The 9,704-nt window shown below is 58.5% G+C and overlaps 2 protein-coding genes across 2 annotated transcripts in view; both read left to right on the top strand.

The window, feature by feature from the left end:
- The first annotated feature begins 17 nt into the window (after positions 1 to 17).
- Positions 18 to 4,035, top strand: CDKN1A (cyclin dependent kinase inhibitor 1A). Its single transcript, XM_008637545.2, has 2 exons — positions 18 to 2,048; positions 2,775 to 4,035. The coding sequence occupies exons 1-2, from the start codon at positions 1,643 to 1,645 to the stop codon at positions 2,822 to 2,824; spliced, it is 456 nt and encodes a 151-aa protein (XP_008635767.1). The 5' UTR covers positions 18 to 1,642; the 3' UTR covers positions 2,825 to 4,035.
- A 2,314-nt stretch (positions 4,036 to 6,349) lies between these two features.
- Positions 6,350 to 9,704, top strand: part of RAB44 (RAB44, member RAS oncogene family) — a 17,265-nt gene continuing 13,910 nt past the window's right edge. The window contains exons 1-6 of the mRNA XM_017739123.1: positions 6,350 to 6,639; positions 7,966 to 8,253; positions 8,349 to 8,463; positions 8,704 to 8,875; positions 9,145 to 9,288; positions 9,630 to 9,704. The exon at positions 9,630 to 9,704 is cut by the window's right edge and continues 2 nt beyond it. Coding sequence (XP_017594612.1) covers positions 8,044 to 8,253; positions 8,349 to 8,463; positions 8,704 to 8,875; positions 9,145 to 9,288; positions 9,630 to 9,704 — 716 coding nt within the window. The 5' untranslated portion in view covers positions 6,350 to 6,639; positions 7,966 to 8,043. The remainder of the gene's footprint in view (positions 6,640 to 7,965; positions 8,254 to 8,348; positions 8,464 to 8,703; positions 8,876 to 9,144; positions 9,289 to 9,629) is intronic.

Here is a 9,704-nt window from a genome sequence, read left to right as displayed (position 1 = left end):
CTTGCTGGGCAGAGGTCGCTGGAAGCTGCTCCAGCCCCATGGGAGGGGACGATGACCCGGCCCTGGTCCCTCCCTCATTGGTGGCTTTGGCAATCCGCAGCCATGAGTCAGGGCGAGGGTGTTATCTCGAGGCTCCAGGGTGGCACCTGAGTCGCGTCGGTGACCTGAGGATGGGGACATCGGGACGTGACGCAGGCGGGGAGGGCTGGGGGGTGTCTGGTTGGGCTGACGGAACGTGTCCCTCTCCCACTACCTGCCCGGGCTTGCCTGGACATGCTGGGACTTGCCTGGCAGTGAGGTCACCCTGTCTGTGTGCTCAGACTGCCCGGAGATAGGAAGCTGGATTTCTATTTTTACTCGGGGATGCTGAGTCTGAGCACAGGGTGCCCACAGGGGTCGCCCCAGGGACAGAATGTGGCCCCCCCAGCCCCTGGGCTGGAGACTCTCACCGTGCTGGTGCCATGCCTGGGAATAGGATTATTGAATCATTAAGGTTGGAAAAGACCTCCAAGATCCTCAAGTCCAACCAGAGCCCGATCCTCACCTTGTCAGCTAGACCAGAGCTCTGAGTGCCACATCCAGTCATTTCTTGCACACTTCTAGGGGTGGAATGTGGGGAAGACAATGCGGCACAGGCAACCCAGAGGGGCTGCAGGTGCTGAATTTAGGGAGAAATCTTCCCTGCAGAGGCTGAGAATCTGCTCCTTGGGGAAGTTGGGGGATGGGGAGGATCTTTTGTGGCCTGGCTTTGGGCGTCCCAGATTAGGTGGGCAATGGGAGCTATGAATCTTTCTTTTTTAAGCAGATTTAATGAGTGTGGCTGTCCCAGCAGGGGCAAGCCTTATCTCTGAAAACTCAAATCCCAGAGCAGTGCTGACTCTTATCAGCTGGACTTGATCTTGGAGGCATTTTCCAGCCTTAACAATTCTGATTCTACGCTGAAGTTCCTCATAAGTGTGGGTGTAGTGAGGGGTCCCTTATCCCCACACAGTCCGGGGAAGGACTGCTCCGATGGAGAGGCTTTGGCACTTACTGGGAAGGTCAAGGCTTTTGGCACCGATTTGAAAAAAAACAAACAAGGTCTTGTTTCTGGTTACCCAACAGCTCCTTGCAGATAAGGAGGGTGGTTAGCAAAGTGGTCAAGCTTGTGGCACGTTCTTGCAGTTGCTTGAAGGTTTTCTTACCACCGGGTCAGGGTTCTTGAGATGAAGAAACTGGCCAGAAAAACATCCTGTTGCTTCACCTCCCCGTGTGCCAACTTGCCTTTGCCTGCATGGGAGTGGGAAGGAGCGGGGCTGTGGATGGAGCCCGTGGCAGTGTCGGGGTGCTGGATGCTCTGACCTGGCAGGGCTTTGCCTGCTGGAGGAGGAATAGGGAATGGTGACATCTGCACCTTCCCCATCCTCCTGTGTTGCACTGGGCTGTGTCTGACCTCAGCCGTGCTCAAGCCTCTGCTAAAATCTCAAAAGTCAGAGTCCAGACGTGTCTGTCAGTCCCCTCTGGGCTGCCTCACTGCAGAGCCCAGCCCAGCTTGTCCCACCTTGGCTACCGTGTGCTTTGCCTTGGTAGCCAGCACTCTCCTGTGTTTGCTCCTGTCATCCCAGCCCCCATAACTTGCTCTGGTTTCCCCCCAGCCAGCACGATGCCGCTGTCCCAGAGCAGGGCTGGGCAGACCCCATGCAGCAGCAAGGCCTGCAGGAACCTCTTTGGCCCCGTGGACCACGACCAGCTCCAGCATGACTTTGAGGACAAGATAAGACAACAGCTGGAAGAAGCTCAGCAGCGCTGGAACTTCGACTTTGAGACAGAGACTCCCTTGGAAGGGCCGTTCAAGTGGGAGAGGATCCTCGTGGCTGAGCAGCCGCCCCAGGAGGTTCACAGCCTGGTCAGGGCTGTCATCAGCAGTGACAGCAGGAGCTCCTTGGCCCACAGGGTCCCCCCCAAGGACCGTGTTGGCAGGATTTGCCCCGAGGAGTCTCAGCAGAGCTCGCAGGTTTACAAGGCTGGTTCCCCACAGAGCCTGAAGCGTGGGCAGACCACGATCAAAGGTGAGTGCTGGGGGTTGCTGTCACTCCCTGGGGGCTTGGTGGCATTGATGTCATGGCAGGGACAGACAGAGGGGACTTGGGTGCCAGAGCCCTGCCTGGCTCTTGGGCATGGGGAGGGAACCACCCTCCATGGATCTCTCCTAGGGAAGCAGGGCCCATCTTCCAAAGGGAAAAAGGCGACCAGCTGGGTGCCTTTTGGCTGCTGGGGGCTGTGCAGGGGACGGGCATTGGGCTTGTGGGTTTTGTAGCTGAAGATGCCCCCAAATTCATCACCTTCAGTTCCGAAGACCTGACCCAATCATAGAATCACAGAATATTAAGGGGTTGGAATGGACCTTAAAGATCATCTTTAAGGTCCCGTGGGCAGGGGCACCTCCCACTATCCCAGGTTGCTCAAAGCCTTTATCCAACCTGGCTTTGAACAATTCCAGAGTTGGAGCATCCAGAACCTCCCTGGACAGCCTGTGCCAGTGTCTCACCTCCCTCACAGTGAGGTGTTTCTTCCTATCCTCCAAGGCCAGGGCCTGGAGTGGAAATGCAGGCAAGACAAAGAGGAGAGCTGATGCAGACTTACAGCTCTGCTCTCCGCAGCTTTGGGTGGGGGCTTTAGGGTGCAACCCCCTTGGGCTGATTTTGGGGTGCCTCCCTGGGGACACATCCCTCTTCCTGCCCTGCTGCTCCCAGCAGGCTGGAGACACTTTCCAACCCTTTCCTTCTTCCCTTCAGACTTCTACAGTGCCAAGCGGAGGATCGTCCCTGCCCGGCCCCGGCCGTGACTCGCTGCAGCAGCTGCCGACACCAGGGGTGCCCGTGGCTCCCCTGCCCCATGCTGTGTGAGCTGATCTGTACGAAGCAATGTAGAGTCTGTAGTTTCCTATTTATGAGTAGCTCTGGGGTCCTGAGGGACCTTCACTGTGTGCAATGTGGAGGAGGAGCCCCACGGCGGGGCTGGAGGAGGACTGAGATGGGCCTGGTGGGACCAAAGCACTGCCCTGCCTGCAGAGAAGTGTCCTCTGCCCTGTGCCTGTGGGGCCAAACACCGTCCTTGTGCCACCCTGCTGTCCAGCCGTGGATCCGTCCCTTGCCTAGGGACTGGCTGTGGGGGACACTTGTGTCCCAGCCACCTGGTGGCACCAGATATCTTTAAGAAAAGTCCCTGGTGTGCTTTGTAGAGCCCTGGGATGCCCCGGCTGCTGTCACACGGGGGTGGCCCTCTGTCCCAGCAGGATGGACCCAAGCACTTGTCCGTGTGTGGGAGCAGAGTGACGTGGAGGTTGCTCCTTCCCACGGCTGTTCCCTGGACAGTCCTTGGGGTGACTCACCAGGAACAGCCACTGGGGGACCAACACTGCCCCTGGGAGGCTTTGGGATCCCCTGCACTCTGCTGGCCCCAAATCCCACTTTCTTACCTTGTTGTTGTTGGCTTGTTGAGTGGTGCTGCTTGTGCCCACGTTCCTGCCTGCCTCAACACTGACACCGGGCTGGGGAGCCCCTGCTCTGGCTCTGTTGGGCTCCTCTAGGAAGAAGTCCTGCTCACCAGCAGGGCTGATGCTGAAATAAGGAATTGTAGCTTGTTTTCCTGGACTTTTTCTCCTTTGGGGCTGGCGGGGAGAGGACCCTCACCTGGCTCTGCTCTGGGACCAAGGGATGGCCTGGAGCAGAGGCTGCTGAGCTGCAGCACTGAAGGATGAGTCCCTGCTCCTGAGGGACTCGACACTGTCAGGTCTCAGCACTTTGATGGGGTTCATCTCCTGCTCTGCTGGATTTGGACTCGGGAAACTGGTGCAAGATGGTCCCAGGAAGAAAAGGGACAGGGTTGATTTCCCACCTTGCAGCACGATGCACTTTGCTGTCGGTGAAGCTGCCAAGCTCCCAGCACTAAATGTTTATTTATATTTAAAATAATGCTATTAAGTGTATGTGGGGAAAGGGGAAATACCTGTTTGTCTGAGAGTGTTAACTCTGAATAAACACTTATGTGAAGGAATTCTGGGTTAATGTGGATAACTGGGAGCAGGTCTGGCTGGGGGAGGGGAGAAGGGTGTTCCAGGAGCTGGGGATCCCTCTGGGGGTGCAGCCCTGAGCTGGGATCTGCCTTTGTGAAGGCTGAGAGGGATAAAACCTTGCCACAACCCCTGTGCTTGACCCCATTCCTTGGGGACCGTGCTCTGGTGCTGCCACCGTGTTCCCAGCAGAAGCCACTGCCACCTGTGTGAGATGTCCCTGCAGGACCCCTGTGTGAAGGTGGCTCCTCTGTTGCCCCCATTATTCCCCCTTCCCCACTGTGACCCTGTTCCCCCTAACCCTCAGCACCCTGTCCTGTGGTGCATGTGGCCATTAGCCACGGGCAAGCTGGTCGCCTCCCTTACCCCTTTAATGGGGTGCTGGGTGCCCAGCCCCACAAGGGTGACCCACGCTGTGGGATGGGGACACAAGAGCATGGGGTGGCACTGCTGCTGGAAACGTGCAGTGGCATTTCCTGGGGGCACTGAGGTTCCCTGGGAGTCAGGGATGTCTCTACCACCGGCTGCTTCCTTGGAGGACTGAGCAAGGCTTGGATGCAGACTCGGGTTCTGGTTAATGTGAGAAATGACTTAACTTGCAAAGGATCCAGGTGAAAAGAAAGTCGATGGCAATGAACAGCCTTGTGTTATTGTTCAGCTGGGCATCCCGAAAGCATCTGCCTGTCCCTGCAGTGTGGGGTGACATCTGTGCAGGCCCATGTCCCTTGACATGCAATCACTCAGCCTTTGAGCTGCTGCTGAGTCAAACCCTACAGCCTTAGCCCCTTTCTAACCTTATGTCAGTCCTTCCAAACCCCCCTGGCTGCTGCCGGGAGCTCCCCTCTGCTGTCATCTCCCATTTGCCAGGAGCAGTGGCAATGAAGGAAATGAGAAATAGAAATGAGAAATAAATCAGTGAAACCCCCTTGTCCGTGTTTGTGGGTTCTGGGGAGAGCCAGGGTCCAGCTCTGCTGTGCCAGAGGGAGCCGGGCACCAGGGCTGGAGCTCTGAGTCCCTGGGACACTCCAGGACTGTGTCCCCCCAGCTTTGGGACACAAAGCAGTGATGGGCTCCCCGCAGCTGGGGAGTGGATGGAAACTTCCCACTTTCAGCCCAGGTTGTGTTTTGCTGCTCCCACCCCAGCCTGGCCTCAGCACAGAGCAGGGATGCTGAAGGTCAAACCCCCACAGGGGGAGGGTCAGGTGGTTCCCTTCCCTTCTTCCCATTCAATCCCCTTTCACTGACACCTTCCAGCACCTCATCGGCATTGGATCATTCTCTCCCTCCTGGATCGTGCCCTCCCTCCTGGGCTGTGCCCTCCGGTGACCAGCGCTGATCCTGGCGCTCGCTGCCAGCACGGCTCTGCCACTAGGATTACAATGCCAGAGTCTTGCTGGGCAGAGGGCACAAATCAAGCTCTCCCAGGGATATTTAGGGTTTTCCCTTCAAAAGGGAAAAATTTCTCCTCAAATCCTTGGAGAAAGCAAAGCCAAAATCCAACCTTCTCCATGCAGCCACAAACAATGCAGGGGTTGCAGGGCAAGGGGATGGGTTGAGCCCTCCAGGGTGCTTCAGTTTGGGGTAAGCAGCACCAGCTTGGCCCAGAGCAGGGAGAAGAACCGGCTGAGCTTTTAGTTGGCCCATAAATACCCTGATGGAGCGCATGGACCTGAGCTGGCTGCTGCTGCCTTGGGTTAAAATGAGCAGGGCCTGGCTGGTTCTCAGTGAGGGATTTAACCAGTTTAGATGGGCAGAGATAGCTGGGGTATCAGCTTCCACCCCATGGCTCCTGCCCTGGGAGCCTGGGCTCAGATCCGCTGTGAGCCAGGGGATGTTTGTTGGAGTTATGCCCTAGAGAGAACAGTGTTTCCTCCTGCCTGAGTTCTCTTCACGTTTTGCAGTTAAAGAGTAGGAAAAATGCCCGTGATCCATCTGATCCCTCCATCCCCTCAGGAAGCACAGTGGTTGCAGCCCATGGGCGGCCAGTGGGTTTGGTGCTGGGTTTAAAGCCAAGTTTATAATTCAGGCAGGAGCCTTAAAAAAAATCAGAGAGGAGCACAGGGGGACATCTCCAGATTCTGGGGCCAAAGAGCCTCCGCAGGGGGGATTTTCAGGTTGTTCCGTCTTTGGTAGGATGTTATAATCTGGGGTTATAAATAGTCTTGTGGTTTGGGTTATTTGGAGTCTCAAAACAACATTTGCTGTTTGTCTGCTGTTTTTCCCCCACCCCAAACACCCCCCAGCCCTGAACCATTGCAAATGAGGAAAGGACGGGGCCTCTGCTGCACTTCCCAATGGCACTGGCAGTGCCTTTGCAGAGCTGCCCTGGGATCTGGGGAGTTTGTGGGGACGGTGACCCTCTGGCTGGGTCCTTCCCACAGCCCACTTGCAACGCAGCAAACAGGAAATGTGTGAGCACCGGCAGTTGAGTGTCACCGAGAACGGAAAGCGCCTTGGGTAAGAGAGATGAGAGCGGGGGCACGGGGCCGCTCCAGCGCCCTCGGCGTGGGACCAGCGTCGCTCTGACCTGGGGAGCCCCTCGGCCTCGAGTGCCCCAGCCCTGAGCATCCCTCTCGGCCGTGGGAAGGGTGAGTCCTGCTGCTCTGGGGACAGCTTGGGCATTACCTTAAGAAATAGAAAAGTGAGGGAAATGAGGGGTTTTTCTTGCTGTTGATGATCCAAGGGGGTTTTTCCTTGTGGGGGACTGTGGCTGGAAGCCCCTGTCTGATGGCTGGGAGCAGTGCAGGGTGTTGTGGAGGGAGGCAGGACTCTGGCAGCTGGTGATGCCATGGGGGCCCTGCTTTGCTGGGGGGCACAATTCCCATCCCATCCCATCCCATCCCATCCCATCCCATCCAATCCCATCACATCCCATCCCCCCTACTTGTTCAGTGCCTCCCTCGTGCTGTGGGCTCAGCTCACCTGCCCTGAGGCTGGGACAGGTAACCAGGGGGTTCCCCATGCCTTAAACAACCTCCCTGCCCCCCAGAGCTCCCACTTGTGCTGTCTTAGAGGCTGGGACCACCAGAAAGGTGTTTCTGGTCTTGTGGGACTCCAGCAACTCCACAAAACCCTCTTGCTTTAAGGCGTTTGGGCTGGTTTTGGGGCCTGTTCCCACATTTCTGATGCACACTGGGATGTAGCAGGATCTGTTTCCCATGGCAAAAGGAAGGGGGCAGAGGGCTGGAGAAGCTGGGGTCTCCCCAGGCTGGGAGGGGAGAGCTGGGCTCAGCCAGATCGAGCACAGCCCTGGCTCTGCGTCACCACTCCCCACGGCTGTGGTTTCCTTCCCTTGGAGTTTCAGCTTTGCCACACAAAGAACAGCCCCTCTTGGGGATGGCACAGTGGCTGGGGGGGGGAGGACCACCCAGCCTGGCCCCAGGTCAGGCCCCACAAGCCTGGGCGAGCAGCAGCGTGGTGGAAACCTCCTGAGGCCTCGTGTCCTCTGCCCGGAGCTGACTCACAGCTGTGAAAACTGGGGGAGGAATTTTAAAAGCTGCTGCTGAGCTGTGAGAAGGCAGGTGGAAACCAGCACGTCTTTCTCAGACCTCCAGCACCGCCTTGGCTGGTCCTTTGCTGGTGTCACCTCCTGCTGTGTCACCTCCAGGGTGGCCCTTGCTGGTGCTGGTGCCCTGTGCATCCTCCACAGCCTGGGGAGAACATGGGGAGATTTGGGATGGGCTCTTGGCTGGTGGCAGCTGGGTGGCAGCTGGGCTGGGAGCTGGGCTGGGAGCCCCTGGGATGGCCACGGGAGCAGCCTTTGCCGCTGCAGATCCAGGCTCCGTTCACGCTGTGCAATCGGAGATAAGGGTTGCTCTTCCTGTTGCCAAACCCTCCTCAGCAATCGGGTTTTAGGCCCTTGACAGCAGCAAAATGAATTTCCAACTTGGTCCCTCTCCGCTGTGTCCCACCAGGCCAGAGCAAAGGTCTCCAGCGAGGAGAGGGCCGAGGCTCAGCACCCGCCGGTTCCCTGCCAGGCCGGAGCCGGGGCCATGTCCGAGCGCCGGGCAGCCACCAAGGGCCGGCGCTTGGGCTCCAGCCGGCGCAAGCAGCTGCGTGAGGGCTCTGGGGAGGCCCCAGCACCAGCACCTGCCCCCAGTGAGGAGCCACCGTGGGCATCTGAAATAGTGCAGAGGGTGCAGCAATTCCTCAGTGACAGGGACACGGAGCAGGCGGGAGTCATCACCCGCTCGGATGTGCAGGTGAGGATGGGGCTGTCACCTGGGGTCCAGCACTGCCTGGGTGACTGAACATGGTGTGATGGGTGGGTTTTTACCCTGGCTTGCTTTGGTTTTAGAAATTGCAGGAGGAAGGTTTCCCGTGCAGCAGGGAGGAGCTGGAGCTTGTGTTCGATGGGCTGGATGCCGCTGGCACCGGGCGCTTGGGCACAGAGGAGTTCCTGGCCGGGCTCCGTAAGTGCAGCCCGGGCTCATCCTGGGCACAGTCCTGGTGCTCTCCTGGGGGGTGTGAAATGCTGCCCTTGCTGTGTGGCACAGGATGAATCGTCCCCACGCCCAGGTCTCACCCTACGGCTCACCTGGTGCAGGGTCCTGTTGTGCCGCTTTGTTGAAGCCGTGGAGGGGGAAGTGTTGGGGTTTGAGCTTTGCTGTTGCCCCGGCTGGGCACTGAGGATTTGGGATATCTGTCAGCAGGGCAATTCCTGAGCTCCCACAAAGCTGCCAGGGAGCACCGGCGGCGGAAGACAGCGTCCCGGAGGGTCCGGCTGGTCCTCCCCACCCCGGCACTGGAAGCGGGGGACAGCGAGGAGCGCAGACACTTCGCTGCCTTTATGGAGCAGCTGGGCACTGACAACGTCTCTGAAGAGTAAGTGCCCTGCTTGGCACCCATGGGTGTCCTGCAGGATGGGTAGAGGGGGAAAGGCTTGGGGCAGGAGATCCCCACACAGGCAGGGAGCCCAGAAATGCCTTGGCAGTGCCTTTGGCCCAAGCACAGGAGCAGGGAACAAGGTCACAGCGACCCCAATGCTCATCTGTCCCCACACACCTCAGAAAGTGTGAGTTGAATGACTCAGCTGGCCTGTATTTGGGGGTTCTGGGGGGGGTGCTCACCCCAAAACTCCCCTCTCCCTGCAGACAGGAGATCTGGCAGCTCTGGGTGAAGCTCCGGCAGGATGAGCCCCAGCTCCTGGACAACCTGGAGGACTTCCTGGCCAAGATGAGGCACCGCATCCAAGAAGCCAGGAGCGAGAAGGAGGCTTTGGAGCTGACTCTGAACAAGTGAGTCACCCCAGGATAGTGCATAGGGATAGGACAGGAGGCATGGGGACAGGGATGGGCCCTGAAGGGCCACCCCAGCCGTGCAGAGGAACCTGGCTGCTTTCACCATATCCACCAGCGGCCGGAGCAGCGGTTTTGCTGATGTTTGGGGTCGGGCTCCCTCTACAGTCATGGATGGGATGGCAAAAGAGCCGGACTCGGACTGCCGGACACATCCGTGCTGGGTGCGGTGTGGCACACCCAGCCGCAGCCTGAGGCTCCCGCGGGCACTGCGGGGTCCCAGGGACCTGCACTCCCTGCAGCGGGGTCTCACCCCCGCCCCGGCCCTGCTGTCACCACAGGCGTGTGGCCGAGCACGACAAGGACGTGCAGCAGCTCTGCGAGGTCCTGGAGCAGCAGATCCAGCAGGAACAGCT

This window comes from Corvus brachyrhynchos, unplaced genomic scaffold (assembly GCF_000691975.1).
Source record: "Corvus brachyrhynchos isolate BGI_N302 unplaced genomic scaffold, ASM69197v1 scaffold607, whole genome shotgun sequence".
NCBI classification, from domain to species: Eukaryota; Metazoa; Chordata; class Aves; order Passeriformes; family Corvidae; genus Corvus; species Corvus brachyrhynchos.
This window is presented reverse-complemented; position numbering and strand designations above follow the sequence as displayed.

Bases quoted from the DNA above. Each gene is read 5' to 3' on its own strand.
- CDKN1A (XM_008637545.2), top strand. From the start codon at position 1,643: ATGCCGCTGTCCCAGAGCAGGGCTGGGCAGACCCCATGCAGCAGCAAG. The intron at 2,049-2,774 runs GTGAGTGCTGGG...TCTTCCCTTCAG, and splicing joins TGGGCAGACCACGATCAAAG to ACTTCTACAGTGCCAAGCGG.